The following is a 16,570-nucleotide window of genomic DNA, read 5'->3' as shown; positions in this document are numbered from 1 at the left end:
AGAATACCGCGTCAAAATCATTGACCCATTCTAAAAAGATGTAGGCTAAATAAAGAAGGAACAGGAAGTTAAAAGACTTAATCGACAAATAAAGATTTTGTTATAAATAATGGAAGAATTAAAGGAGAAAAACAGATATTAAATATCATTTTATAATGTGTCACATATATTAGTAATGTAATACCCTGGTCCATAGTAACTTAAATAGAGACAGATAGAACCTAACTTTAAAGCTTTATTGTATTTTTTATTTATTGCCTAATGTGTTTATATTAAGGTTGATAACAAGTTTATATTCAGGGCATTATAATTGCTAGGTATTTATCTTAAATCAGTTTATTGTGTGCATGTGGTACTTGTAAATGCAGGATAATAAAAGTTACTTCTTGGTTTAAGCAGCCATGTTTGTATACATCCTGTTGCATTGCATTGTGGGTAGTAGCTTAGCAACTGCAGCTTCCTTTTATTGTTTACTTGTCAATGCAGAGATGTCAAGCAACTTTTATCAACAATTTAAAACTGTTAACCCGCTTAAAAGGAAATTTCAGGTTATAATCTATTGTATTAATTATATTTTTATTAAATAAGACTAATAATTATTATTTTATATGGGTAATTTTAATATTAAAATTATCATTTGTTTCCATTTACTGTGAGCTTCACAGTCCCACATTATTGACATGATTTTATGTGAAGTTGGCAAACTTCACAAGTTTTGAAATGTGAACATCCACACTTTTTTGTGTGAAGTCTGGGTAGTATATAAACTGCTGTGAGCTCATTTTCGAGGACACACACGCCAAAAACTTGCTAAATTCAGTATAAGTTTTATTCGAGAAACAACAATCTTTAAGGTACTTTAACTTATTTTGTGAATATTTTCTATAAATCCATGAAGTCTCTTCATAAAATTAACATTTTGATAAGTAATATTTTAAGTAATTTTAAGCTGATAATTTTATTCATTAATAGTAGCAGTTTTACAAGGCTTACTGACAGTACTGAATGGTTATTTAAGTTTACCTGCCTTATATGTCTGAATTTGTGACTTTGTTGAATATAATCAAGTCTGAGAGAGAAAGTGACTGTTTTGTAATAGCGATGTATTGTTGACATAAGTTGTTCTTATATAAAATATAATTGCGATTGACTGTTGAAAGAGAAATTATATATGTGTTTATTAAGTGAATAAATTGAAGTTTTAAGTTTATCACAAGTCTTAGTTTTTCGATGCATCACATTAATTTTCACAAGAATTAGTGTTTTCAAAAGAAAGCAACAGCTGGAAGCTGATCAAGATCGCTACCCATAACAGATATTGCCCATTATTACTCAAGTTCGGAATCCAAGGCTCGAGCTACCAATTGTGATCGACTGACGTCCTAGTCCGTGTCCAAATAGCGTAACAGTATTCAAATGTTTGTGATGATTTGTCACATCTATTAGTATTCATAAGTTTGTGATGATGTGTAACAGATAATGAGTATTCATAAGTTTGTGATGATGTGTCACATACATGTATATTAGTATTTAAAAGTTTGTGATGATGTGTCACAGATATTAGTATTCAAAAGTTTGTGATAATGTGTCACAAATATAAGTATTCAAAAGTTTGTGATGATGTGTCACAGATATTAGTATTCAAAAGTTTGTGATGATGTGTCATAGATATTGGTATTCAAAAAGTTTGTGATAATGTGTCACAGATATTGGTATTGAAAAAAAATGTGATGATGCCTCAGATATTGGTATTCAAAAAGTTTGTGATGATGTGTCACATATATTAGTATTCAAAAGTTTGTGATAATGTGTCACAGATATAAGTATTCATAAGTTTGTGATAATGTGTTACATATATTAGTATTCAAAAGTGTGTGATAATGTGTCACATATATTAGTATTCAAAACTTTGTGATGATGTGCCTCAGTTATATAAAAGTATATGGCGATGTGTCACAGATGTAAGATATTCAAAAATACGTGATGCTGTGTCACATAAATTATAAATTTCTATAGTTATGTTGCGATATGTTACATGTATTACATATACAACAGTGTGTCAAAATGTGTAACTGAGTTTAGATATGAAAACATATGTGATAATATGTCACAGAGATTAGATGTAAAAAATTATGTGATGATATTTTATAAAAATTAGAAATTCAATATTTTCAGACTGTATATCAGAGACATTTTTCTTTTTCAAAAACATATTTCAAAAGTAACAAAAGCCTTTGACAAACAAATGCTACAAGAGTGTGTCTTTGGCAATAGAAACATATAGGTCGCTAGGCTCTTTTATTTGATATAAAGAACGCTTTTATTTGATATAAAGAACGCTTTTTAGAATAGATGGGTAATATATACACTTGTACTTTTTGAATCATCTTTAAACATATAATGGTTATGCGAATTGTAATATTATTTTAATTTGTAATGTATACTGGGATCCTACATATTACCGGACAAAATATGAAGTTTTTTATCTGTAACTTTCACTTAAAATAATAAAAAAAAGAATGGAATTTTACCCGAATAATTTTAGGTTCTTAATGCACATAAACATTCCTTTATCAAACATGAAATTAAACATTTGACCGTAGAATTGTGTCTTTAAAGTAGGACATTGTAAAAAGAAAAAAAATCGTGTAGACAACTCAATTGGAAATCGGTTCTTCGTCATACAGATTCCTGTTGATCATCACGTACCATGTTAACGTTAAAAAGAATTAAAAGTAAAACCTTTCTAAAATAACCCATTAAGGGTATCCATATTCGGGCATGCGCAGAACAGATTATTCCCCCGCATGACCAGGTCATGAAAAAACTAGTTAGCAAAAGGGCATGTTAGTAGATAAAGAACTGAATCAACAATATTTACCTGAGAGTGGTTTTGTTGTTATTTACTTTGAAATAGAAAGTGTGTGTACGATTAAAACCGTATGATTTTTTAATCGAAGTAAAAAGTAAAGCACTATTCGGCAATAATATTAGCTTTTGTCCGGTAAATATGTAGGATCCCAGTACATGAAATCACGTAACGTGTCTTCTAATTACCATGTTAGGAGCGTTAGTGACCTCATTATACTATGTGAGTAGCGTTCAGAGACTTTTATTAACTATGTGTGTAGCGTTCAGAGACTTTTATTAACTATGTGAGTAACGTTCAGAGACTTTTATTAACTATGTGAGTAACGTTCAGAGACTTTTATTAACTATGTGAGTAACGTTCAGAGACTTTTATTAACTATGTGAGTAGCGTTCAGAGACTTTTATTAACTATGTGTGTAACGTTCAGAGACTTTTATTAACTATGTGAGTAACGTTCAGAGACTTTTATTAACTATGTGAGTAACGTTCAGATACTTTTATTAACTATGTGAGTAACGTTCAGAGACTTTTATTAACTATGTGAGTAGCGTTCAGTGACTTTTATTAACTATGTGAGTAGCGATCAGTGACTTTTATTAACTATGTGAGTAGCGGTCATTTTTTTAACTATGTTAGAAGCGGTCAGAGAATTTTATTAACTATGTGAGTAGCGTTCAGTGTCTTCTATTTACCATGTTAGTAGCGGTCAGAGACTTTTATTAACTATGTGAGTAACGTTCAGTGACTTTTATTAACTATGTGAGTAGCGGTCAGAGACTTTTATTAACTATGTGAATAACGGTCAGAGACTTTTATTAACTATGTGAGTAACATTCAGAGACTTTTATTAACTATGTGAGTAACGTTCTGAGACTTTTATTAACTATGTGAGTAACGTTCAGAGACTTTTATTAACTATGTGTGTAACGTTCAGAGACTTTTATTAACTATGTGAGTAACGTTCAGAGACTTTTATTAACTATGTGAGTAACGTTCAGATACTTTTATTAACTATGTGAGTAACGTTCAGAGACTTTTATTAACTATGTGAGTAGCGTTCAGTGACTTTTATTAACTATGTGAGTAGCGATCAGTGACTTTTATTAACTATGTGAGTAGCGGTCATTTTTTTAACTATGTTAGAAGCGGTCAGAGAATTTTATTAACTATGTGAGTAGCGTTCAGTGTCTTCTATTTACCATGTTAGTAGCGGTCAGAGACTTTTATTAACTATGTGAGTAACGTTCAGTGACTTTTATTAACTATTTGAGTAGCGGTCAGAGACTTTTATTAACTATATGAATAGCGTTCAGTGTCCTCATTTTATCATGTGAGTAGCGTTCAGAGACTTTTATTAACTATGTGAGTAACTTTTGTTTGATATATGGCGTAACCATACTTTTTTCATGACAAAGATAAATTGTAATTTTTGTGGAGTAGCGGGGGATCGAATATGCAACCCCTTGATTTGTAGTCAGACAGTGTTACCACTGCACCACAGCGCCCGCTCTGATTAATAACTGTTTAGAAAGTGTCTATATACATTTACACATTGACAGCCAACAAATGGGTTATACAATTGAATTTTCACACCTTTATAGTAGCTTAAAATGTTTTAACGTATTTAAGATTTTTGCTTACATTCGTGTCTTTGCTTGCGGTGTTACAATCTAGAAAAAACTAGAAACAATTAAAGAAAACAAGAATTAGTATTATTTTGTTATGCTATATTAGACTCCGACCGGAAAAGTTCAAACACTAGCCTTGATAATAATAAGGTTTGTACACATTATTTGGACAAAGCAATTTATCATGCACACAGCATAACGGTATGTTGCTAACAGAACCGTACGTGAAGTACGGAATTTAGATTATCTTCCTTTCTGGAAAACACCGTGAAGAAAAGAGTCGAATTCATTTGCAAAAAATGCCAAAAGCAAAACCAAGGTCTAGGAGGGCTAGGTCGGATTTAAGAGAAAAAGATCAACAGGGTGTCTAGCCCCTGCATCAGCAGGTCTTACCATGTCGGGCACATCAGTCGCCACCCGCTGAAGTCAAACCACCTGTCAGTCAGCCCCTTGCACATCAGCCTCCAACAGTAAACGTACAGCCTCCTGTGATTGTACAGCAACCTGCTGTTCAGCCTTTTCTTGTTGACGTACAGCAACCTGTTGTTCAGCATCAACCTGTCAATATACAGCCACCTATGGTACAATATGTATCAAATCCACCTTGTGTACAGCACCAGCATGGACAGTCTCAGCATGGATAACCTCAGTCAGTAGAAAGACGACAGCTGTTAGACGAGCCATTCCTTCTGGTAGAGCATTCAATAGACGTTTTAATAATGCTATGTCCCAAGCACGTTTACCCCATCATTTCAGTAGAGTCTCTGCTGGAATGCGCTACGATATGGAAGTCCATTACAAGTGTATATAGTTGGCTCGTCAATAATAAAATATGCTGAGCAACATGCAAAGAATACTGTTGGTCAACAGCTTGGCTTAAGCAGGTATACATTTTTTCTAAATTAGAAAGGTGTTTCTTCTTTGAAGGTTGAAAAATGCACTATCAGCCATTGAAGAACTTGTTCAACATAATAGCCCAGACATAATTGTCATTCATTGCGGAGGTAACAATGTCGGTTCTACTAATGTTTTCTCTAAGATCACTACTGAATGAGCTTTTTCAAAGATATTCATTTGCTCTAATACTAGTAGTATTTTTCACAAATTTTACCAAGATTAGAATGGCGTTATGAACGCAATCACAACTCTTTAGAACTAGCTTGTAAACGCATCAATAATTCCATTTGACAAAAATAGTTAAAAAAGGTGGAGCTTTGATTAAGTATCCAGAAATAGTTCAAGAATCACGGCCTTGTTTCGCAGCGACCAAGTCAATTTGTCGAGTTTGGGCAATGACATTTTTCTAAACACTTTGCAAGGGGCACTACATAAGTTTTGTCATAAGAATGATGTTGTTTCTTTTTCTGACGTCTCTGAGGTTGGTCCATGGCTTGCTTTGTAATTTTCCCCTTTGCACGTACACTTTGTTGCGGTGGACTACTGCCGAAGTCCAATTGGCAGAATACGGGCATGGTTTATTTAGAGACATATTTTATTACGTAGGCAGTATCTGTACATCAGGCTGTCAGTTACACATGGTGATGTGTTTCTCTAAATTGTCAAATTTAAGATTTGAGGGGATAAACTTGATATGTTGTGTTTTGGAGGCTGCCCGTTGATAGTGAAATTATGCGCCTCACTGTTGTTTTTTGGTTAGCAAAATGTTTGCTATCACCAGACTGTCCTGCATATTTAGGCAAGGAACTTTTTATATTTCATGATGCAGTATCTGATCACCAGGCTGTTTTCATGTGTTTTTTTTAGTTGATATACTTTGTTTTGTTGTTTTTTGTAGGCTACCAGTTGTGCCTCACTGTATTTGATTTCATATAAAACATATATTGCAAGCAGCCATGGAGATAAATTGCCAATACAATATAAAATAAATTTATAGAAATGATAACACCTTTTTGTTTTTATCAAGAATTAATTTTGCCCCAACCTGTTGTGCTGATAATAAGATTTGTACACATTATTTGGACAAAGCAATTTATCATGCACACAGCATTACGGTATGTTGGTATTAGTATATAAATACAGAACCATACGTGAAGCACGTAATTTAGATTATCTCCCTTTCTGGAAAACACCTTGAAGAAAAAGAGTCGAATTCATTTGCAGAGAAGCATTTCTTTTCCCATCCACCCTCCCAATTTTTATTGTTAGACATACATTCTACTTATTCAATGAAATATATTTGTTCTGATACATGATAGGCTAAGTATACACTGAAACATATATCTAATAAGTTAACTGTTGTAAATGAAAGCAATCTGACTCACACAGACGCAACGTACCACATGAAATATTGAGAGGTCGGAGGTTGGCAAGACTGCGTATGACAGGCAACATATCCTATCGGTGAATATACAATAACAAAGTACTCGATAAAAAGTATAAAAATGACAGAACACACCAGTAATGTTGTGCTGAACATGAAATAAGAAAAAAAGGAAAAAAAAAAGAAAAAACACACACACAACAGGAACGGACTTGACACTCTTAAGCAATGACCGGCCTGAAAAGACCCAAAAAATTTAAAAATTAAAAAGGAGTACATAAAAATTTTTTCTGTCTCCTAAAACCATTTATTATACGTTTTTTCCTTTAAAAAGCTTTTTTAAAGCTTTTTAAATTTAAAACACGGGGAAATCCCCGGGTTTAAGGGGAGGGCGAAAAAGGTCGCCCCCATTAAAAAAAGTATTAACCCCTTGCTTTAAGGTAGACAACACTGATCTTAATTCATAATTATTTATGGTTTTATTCTTGAATTTAATCTTCTTTGAGACATGATTTTTTATGCGTCATACTATGGCATATACAGAGTGGTGTATATTCATGAATGATTGGAAAATGATAAGGTCAAGCCATTCAGCGTTTTTAAAGTTGGCAGATTTATGATTATACACTTATATAAAATTGATCTGACTTAAATTCAAATTAATTTGTCTCATGTTATCAACTTTACATATGAGTCGAGTGGATAACATTTTTACATTTTCAGCATCATAATCAGAGAGTGCCAATGCCCTTAATGCCATTTTGGCCTGGCATATATTGCTGGACCATAGTAACTGTTTTTATGAGATCGTGCAGTCTACTTTATTCATCGTCTCAATATCATCTAAGATCATTCATGTCAGGATTAGCATTTGCAATTACATGTAATTCCAACAGGCCTACTTTTTACAAAATTAATACGTATCGACTCTCCGCGCTTTGCTACTGTACTGACCAGGGAAAATTATCCCTGCCGTGGCGATGTTATGCGACTTTCTGCCAACTTTGTTATAAGATAAAACGCAAAACCAAATCTTAAGAAGTAAACGAATGATGATTCATACACGATCATTTGAATGATCGAATTTAAGCTAAGTTCAAAAATTATTCTACATTTTCTATCATCTTAAAACAGTGCAAACTGTTTAACTGTCTATGATTATCAGGCTGATAAAAGACAATATTTATGTTTAACTAACTTAATGCGCTGAAAGATACATAAAGGAACAGATAACCAGCCCATTTGTATTCTACATATTGATGAATATAATACGTTCATATCAATGCAATTGTTAAAGGGACTCTACAGTGGTTTTTTGACATGATGGGACTGAAAATATTTTTTTCCATATAAATGTACCATTTGATGTAGGTTTAAACCACTAATCTTTGTGCAAAATTTCAGATCATTTGCGTACTTCGTTTTTCCAGAATAATTATACAAATTGTAAAAAAAAATGACCCAAAATGAAAACCGGGCTAAAAAAGGCATAAAAATACGATTTTCAATTTATTTCAAAGTATATTTCTCAACTATCTTTGCATATATTTCTGCTTTTAAAACTTTTTTCAAAGTTTTTTTTGCGCCCCAGCTTCCCAAAAAATTTAAAAGAAAAAAAAATTCCAAAAATTTGGGGGTTTAAAAGTTTTAAGGGGCTTTTAAACCCCTCCAATTTTGGAATTTCCCCTTTAAAATTATTTATCCTTTGACTTTAAAACCTTTAAAAAGCTGTAACCCAAAAGTGATTTTTACTTTGTCACACCAGAATTTGGCCGAGTTCCCCTTTTCAGTCCGATTTCCGGGGGGAAACCTTGGGGCCCGGTTTTTATACTTTGGTAAACTCCCGTTTTTGTTTTTTCAAATTGAAAAACCCCAAAAAATTCAAAATGACTTACAAAACCCCAAAACCCCTCGGCCCTATTCATAATTTTACAAACCTTTAGTAGGTTAATTTTTAAAATACTTGGGAAAATTTATAACGTTTGATTCTTTTTAAAAAGCCAGTATTTTAAATGGGCGCGGTCAAACCTTTTAATTATTAATTATTGTCATAGTTCCTCGAAAACACGTCGGGCATTTGATAAGATTTAACTCCGCTTAATCCCTGCATTGAATATAATTAAGCTCGCAAAATGGACACGGAACCAACATAAGCCTCAGGGGGTCTAACAATTACTCTAAGGTTGACGATTAATGATAAAAGTCTTGTAAACAAAGGCATTTATGCTAGTCTAGCGTCAGCGTTATCTTTGTCCAAATCAATAGCCTTAATCTCATTTTGAAATTCTATTTCCTTAATAGGAAATCTTTGGTTATTACGGTTGCTGATAACGTTTTGTTCTTATTATCGTAATTTTATTACATAGGGTTATTACCCTATTATTATGAGTGCTTTTGCTTAGCTCTCGACCTATTGGTAAAGTGTTATTTTATTTGATATTGAAAACGGTGGAACGTGGGAAAAGCAAAGGTTTATTAGACTTAAATCCAAACTGTTAAAAATCTGGAAGTTAAAAAAGGTGAAAGAAAAGAAATTTCATACGTCGTAAGTTTGTTTTGTCATTTATTTGAGAAAAAAATATAGCTTTAAAAAGTCTAATTGTAATAAATACTTAATTACTAATCCGACTTTTGAAAATAAATATTTATAAATAATAACATATTAAATGCAATTTGTTTAAATGCATGTCATTTTCAATTTGTTAAAATAAATTGTATAAATTTCCTCAAATATTTACTTGCTAGTAGTTGTGTGCATCTTATACATTCATTTGCGTGTTGGAAGCGTCACATTAAGAGAGAAAATGTATTATGAGAAAAAAAGAAACCACAAAAAGTCAGTGTGGTTAAATATTACTTGATGCAAATTTAAGGCACATAATGCCTCAGAAATTGATAAAAATCCCTCTGTAGAGAGGGCAAATATGAGTATTACAATGTTTAGAAGGTTTGATACTTATCATACTTGAAGGAAGTAGCACTTAATCTGATCTTATTTGTCATAAAAGTAGCAAAATATAAGCAAAGTAGTATCCATTTTGAATTCTATACAAAACATTTATTCACTATTACTATAACTAACTGACAGGGGCAACAGAGGCAACATATTCAGAAGATGTTTCAGGTTCTTGACAAATGAGTACTATTTTGGAAACTATAACAAGACACCAAAAACAAAAACAAAACAAAGCAAATAAAGCAGATTATAAATTAAAATTGAGAAATAAAATTTTTAACATTCTGGGGCATTATGCTCCTTTGTAAGGCACGATAAAAAGTTAGTAAAGATTACTGGAATTATCATTATGCATAAATATTTCTGGAAACAAACTTATATTTTCCGAATAATCATTCACATATTTAGTGAAAATGTCAGCAAAATCTACCACGGAGACCAATGAAACAGCAACAGTTCTGACAAGATCAGAAGAACAAGCGGTCAAGGACACATGGGCCCTGGTGTATATCAATTCTCGGAGTAATGGTCTCGAGTTGTTTTTAAGGTATTTGTTTTTGTATTTACAATAAATACAAATTAATGGTGATAAACTTTTAGATTGATTTGTAATTTACACAATGTTTGCCCGCTTTGAGTGGGAGTAGAAGATTTATGGCTCAGAAGTAATTTTTTTAAAGTGCCCTTCATATCCATCTAGTTATAGAAAATCATTTTGAGTTTTTTCCTAACCCAGATAAATGTTTTTCGTAAATGCAGTTATATTTTCCAGAAGAATTGTGTAAACTTAGATAAAACTTTTGTTTTGAATTAGAAATAATATAGAGACCATTTTTAAGATTTATTGAGGCAAATGTGTGTCGTCGGCAAAATGTCCAGGCTTATATTTCGAGGCGTTTTTCAAATCTTTTGTCGACAACATGTTTCGTCTAAATACTTTGAATCAGCGGTTTGTTCGAATTTGTAACTAAATATGTGTTGAAAAATTGGTAGGGATCATATGCATCAAATAATATAAAAGAAAAGTTTGATTGTAACTTCTCAAGATTTAAATCATTTGTTTGTAATACAATATATATGATATACTTTAACATACGAACTCTTGTTCGTCATTGCTAAATGTTTGAAACTATTCAAATATACAATAAAGTTACATGCATTTTACATAAATTTGTTTATATATGTATGAGCTACATACACATTTACTTTCAAAATTGGTTGGGTTAAAAGTCACGCCAAACATATAAAGTTTATGTGGCGACTTTCTAGCCTTTGTAATGAATATACAGCTCTCTGGTGGCCTCCCGTGCCTTCCCGTGCCCTCCCGTGCATTATTTCAGGCATGATTTTGTAATCTGAATAGAACCACTGACGTTCCCTAAGCTAGCTGAATAGTTCCTTTACAATAAATATTTCAAGGTGTCCAACGGGAGTGATTTGACCCACGGAGGAGAGGAGGCCGTGATCATATCAATAAGAATTACCTGATGGACAAAGACATGTAAGAAATTGTAGAAATACATGTAGAAAACAGAGCAAAGTTTCAATGAACAAAAGATTTACAAGGGTACAATAAATTGCAGAGTCACTAATGTTTGAATACTGGAAACGTATAGGTACTTGACAAAACGCATGACTTTACAAGTGTTTGACTAAAGATAAAGATGATCAAATGTTTGTTTTAGCAAGGTCATTGCGTGATAATATAATCACATCAGATAAATAAAACTGTTTTCAAGTATGCTTCAATTCAATTTATACAAAAGTTGATATAAATGTAATAAAACGTTTTTGGCTTTTTGGTTTCATATAAGTTTATATGGCTAAGTTAACATAGGCTATAATGTTAATTTCATGATTTATCAGTCAAAAACACTACGTATCACCATAAATCTTATAAAAGGTTTCTAGGTTAACGTCATGTGCCTATAAATCATAGTTTAAGATGATGTTATAAAAAGGCGAAAGACTAATAAAAATCGAAATAATGTCACCAGAAATTGGCTAACCATATTTTATTGAAATAATTTGTAGGACGGATATTAAGGAAAACTTTAAATGTCACGTACACCAAACCTTTATGTGTCTTGAATTTTTGGGTTGTGGGTGGGGTCGGGGGGAGGGGTGTGTGTCAATACTAACAAATAAGTATCTGCGTCACAGTTAGTATGATGGACTGGTTTGTGATAGTGTCGTGTGAAACAATTGTTAGATGGTACAGCAGCTTCTCCTTTCTCTTCGATCATTTTGTTTATCTTTAAAAATAAAAATTTATTATATTCGGCCGTTGACTTAATAACTTTACCCGCGAAAAACCTGTCAGCTCTGGTCACTTTGTTGTTCTTTGGCAGACTACCCTTATCCAACCCTTAAATTCCCGAAAAGTGTTTATTCTTTTACAATAAACTTATTTGCTACATTTAATTACAGACTCTTCAAACAAATTCCTCATGCCAAAGGTTATTTTGAAAAGTTCAAAGATGAGCCTGAGGAAAACTTAAAACAAAGCGATGAATTAAAGTTCCATGTTGGAAAAATGATGGACAGTCTGAATGTTCTTGTTGGTAACCTTGGCAACAAAGAGTTTCTTGTAACTGAGACACAGACGATTGCACGAGACCATAAAAATAGAAGCGTGACGTCACAAGATTTCAAGGTTATACTTTTACATCAATTTTAAAAAGATAACCATTTTTTTCACATTTATGTTACATACATCAAAATAGTATGGAAGATAAACAATAAAGTTAACGTAAAGATCTCAAATGATGTATAAACAGAAGTAGTTTGTTCAATACCAAAAACATTCATTACGCCGATTCATTGCTTTGAAATGGTTTCTACCGCAAGGTCCAAACGGATAACTGTTTACCTTTTCATATTTCATAATGGTTCTATTTCGATTTAATTCCGATCAATAATCTATATAATAAAATTATTATACATGCAGGTAAAAAACTGATTGATTTTAAAAAGATACATTTTATTAGACTCTTATTTCAGGAGCTACACTTGGCTTTTAAATATCCGCTTGATTAATTTTAAGATATAGACATGAAAATTCTCTGTATCCTTGTAGCTTGTGTTTGAAATCCTTCAAAATATGCTGAAAGACAAACTTGGTGATAAATACAATGCTGCGACTGAAGTGTCATGGAAAAAATGTTGTGACGTCATATGGAACATTGTTGACGCAGAAATGAAAAGACACGTGGAAACCTGAACTTCAGTTGTAAAGAGAACACTACACTTCCTTGTATAAATTTTATTTTACGTGCAATATCTAGAATTAAAATCTAATTATCCGCCTTCGTATTATATTATTGCTAATGAATGCAAATTAAGTCAGAATTTGATCTTTTTTTTCACCGTCACATTTTGGGTATCAGAAGTAGTTGAAAACGTTCGTGTTAAAACGATATATTTACTTACAGTCGATTGCCAGTGGCGTAGCTTCATTTCGGTCATGTAGGCCGCGGCCAATATTTTTTCACAAGCAAGTGAAAAAAAAATTAATAAAAGTAATGTATTTCTCTACCTGCAAATTCGTATAATCCCTCGAGCGTGAACACATTTATTGTGCTAAATATATTCTAAACACCCACTTGCTTTGCGATTCTGAGCAAGCAGAAAACCCTTCTAGTGGTAGGTCCACACACTAAACTGCGATCCTGATTTTACTATGTTCACTTCTTGGTATAAAAAGTGAAGAACCAATCGGAGAAAATGATTTAACAATATATTGTTTCCTCTAAGAAGACAGTTTGGTACATAACCTGTTACGACGCATAGCATTATATTTTACATAATTAATATATAATACCATTTATTACATAAAATATTGTTTCATTTCCTTATTGTGTTATTGTTGATTGAAAAATTTCTTTTTTATGTCGTCTGCAATGTTCCAACATACTCTGTACAGGTATAAATGATGACAACAAAAACAGTTTGAGTTGGAAGAATGTAAAAAGTATCAAATTATCTAATGTTTAAACAAACAAGAATGTATCTCTGTATTCGACTTCAAGAGTTAAAGATTTATAAATGTAAATTATTGATGAACGTTCTGGAAAGTGAAGAATCTATGAAGGCAACTGAAGCAAAACATAAAAATTAACATTGCAGACTTGGATTTATGAAGTCCATCTTTGACTAAAAATGAATTATTGTGCAAACATCTGTCACGTTCTTTCACACCAATACCGTCTTTAGAACGAACAAATTTACCATGATAACAATATTAAATGAAATGTTTGTTTCGTAAAGGCTTGCTTTGTCAATAATTAACCCCCTTGTATTCTAAAGTATTTGTTATACATATCTCTTGTAGAACATTGACTTCAAACCACTTGCCCCTCACCGCTGTTCTACATAACATATAGTATAAAACACCTCATTAACAGCTGCAAAAACCTATTTTAAACGTCCTATATAGGTTTGACTTGTCGAATGAAATATTAGAATTGCACCAACTATAATAACCTTATAATCTTTTAATCTCGATTCACATTATTTATTGTACATAATTTATTTTGATATAACCCATTTTTCATAGCGAATTTTACTACATTTGTATTTTATATATCATAATAAATGCCTAAGATTTTAGATGGTAATAAACATATTAAAAGAATGAGTAATATATTCTTCTATTTTTCATAAGAATTCAAAAATTTTATTTATGATAATTTAAATAGCATCATAAGTAGTATATATTTTATATTAAATGCATTAAATCTTCACGACTTAAGAGATCAGCATCTACATTTATAATAAGAAAAGAAAAACCAACAATGAAGTTGAATAATTAGCTCTTAAATTACTGGCGGCAACTTATTATGTACCCGTGGGACTAAAAGTATAACATACTTGTATTTGTTGAAATGTAACATAAATATCACGGATGCAGTCACACAAATAAAATACATTTTGCCCGATGGATCGATAAGACCCAACAGATAGTAGCCTTTTGATGAAAAATATGACACAATAGTCGACATTATACTGTCTGTCGACGACAAAGTTCGTTCGTCTAATCGTTGACAAAAAGACTGGAAGTGTATTCGAATAGTTCAAGTGTTTTAATGAAATTTTTACAATATAAAAATATTGATAAATATTAATAATCATAGTTATAATAAAAGAAAAACAACAACAAAAACAACACGCGGTGCGCACGCACGCACGCACACGCCGAAACGATTTAATAAGTCATACATTGTAACAAAAATCAATATCATAATAAATACAAACACGTCGTGTTAACTACTTTGTTACGTAATTAGTACATTTTATTCTAATTAAAAATGTTCATTAGTACTACCATGACAACACTATTAACATAGTAATTAATGTCAACATTGCTTTACCAGGCCGTCGCGTGATTTCATGTATACATTACAAATAAAACTAATATTACAATTCGCATAACCATTATATGTTCTTCGTCGTCATAAAGAAAGATAATTCAAAACGTACAAGTGTATATATTACCCATCTATTCTAAAAAGCGTTCGTTATATCAAGTTAAAAAGCCTAGCGACCTATCTGTTGCTATTGCCAATGACACACTTTTGTAGCATTTGTTTGTCAAAGGCTTTTGATACTTTTGATCTGATATACAGTCTGATAATATTGAATATCTAGTGGGGTTTTTTTTAAATATCATCACATAATTGTTTATATTTAATCTCTGTGACATTTTATCACATAAATTTGCATATCTAAACTAAGTAACAATGTATATGTTATACATGTAACATATCTCCACATAATATTAGAAAAATATGTGATACAGCATCACGTACTTTTGAATATCTTACATCTGTGACAAATCGCCATATACTTTTAAATAACTGAGGCACATCATCACAAACTTTTGAATACTAATATATGTGATACATCATCGCAAACTTTTGAATACTAATATATGTGACACATTAGCACAAACTTATGAATACTAATATATGTGACTTGTCATCACAAACTTTTGAATACTAATATATGTGATACATCATCGCAAACTGTTGAATATTAATATATATGACACATCAAAACAAATTTTTTAATATTAATATATGTGACACATCATCATAAACTTTAAAATACTGATATCTGTGACTCTTCAAAAACACATCAACACAAACTTTTGAATACTAATATCTGTGACACATTATCACAAACTTTTGAATACTTATATATGTGACACATTATCACAAATTTTTGAATATTAACATCTGTGACACATTAACACAAACTTTTGAATACAAATATCTGTGGCACATCATCACAAACTTTTGAATACTAATATCTGTGACACATCATCACAAACTTTTCAATACTAATATCTGTTATACACAATCACAAATTTTGAATACTAATATCTGTTACACACCATCACAGGCTTTTAAATACATATATCTGTGACACATCATAAAAAAAACTTTTGAATACTAATATCTGTTACACACCATCACAAACTTTTGAATACTAATTTCTGTAACACATCGTCACAAACTTTTGAATTCTAATATATGTGACACAGCATCACAAACTTTTGAATACTAATATCTGTGACAAATCACATTAAACTTTTGAATTCTAATATCTGTGACACATCATCACAAACTTTTGAATACTTATATCTGTTACACATCATCACAAACTTTTGAATACTTATATCTGTGTCACATCATCACAAACTTTTGAATACTAATATACATGTATGTGACACATCATCACAAACTTATGAATACCCATTATCTGTAACACATCAACACACACTTATGAATACCCATTATCTGTTACACATCAACACAAACTTATGTACAC

At 31.6% G+C, this 16,570-nt stretch overlaps 1 protein-coding gene across 1 annotated transcript; it reads left to right on the top strand.

Annotated features, from left to right (window-relative positions):
* Nucleotides 1-9,015: 9,015 nt before the first annotated feature.
* LOC132741837 (globin-like) lies at nt 9,016-13,998 on the top strand. Its single transcript, XM_060730095.1, has 4 exons — nt 9,016-9,325; nt 10,145-10,283; nt 12,167-12,392; nt 12,816-13,998. Exons 2-4 carry the CDS (start codon nt 10,150-10,152, stop codon nt 12,957-12,959), a joined length of 504 nt encoding a protein of 167 aa, XP_060586078.1. The 5' UTR covers nt 9,016-9,325; nt 10,145-10,149; the 3' UTR covers nt 12,960-13,998.
* Nucleotides 13,999-16,570: the final 2,572 nt, after the last annotated feature.

Source organism: Ruditapes philippinarum, unplaced genomic scaffold (assembly GCF_026571515.1).
Source record: "Ruditapes philippinarum isolate M1 unplaced genomic scaffold, ASM2657151v2 ctg6263_1_1_1_1, whole genome shotgun sequence".
In the NCBI taxonomy this organism is placed as follows: Eukaryota; Metazoa; Mollusca; class Bivalvia; order Venerida; family Veneridae; genus Ruditapes; species Ruditapes philippinarum.
This window is presented reverse-complemented; position numbering and strand designations above follow the sequence as displayed.

Coding starts and splice junctions, on each gene's coding strand:
- LOC132741837 (XM_060730095.1), top strand. CDS start 10,150: ATGTCAGCAAAATCTACCACGGAGACCAATGAAACAGCAACAGTTCTG. Junction 10,284..12,166: donor GGTCTCGAGTTGTTTTTAAG/GTATTTGTTTTT, acceptor ATTTAATTACAG/ACTCTTCAAACAAATTCCTC. Junction 12,393..12,815: donor TGACGTCACAAGATTTCAAG/GTTATACTTTTA, acceptor GTATCCTTGTAG/CTTGTGTTTGAAATCCTTCA.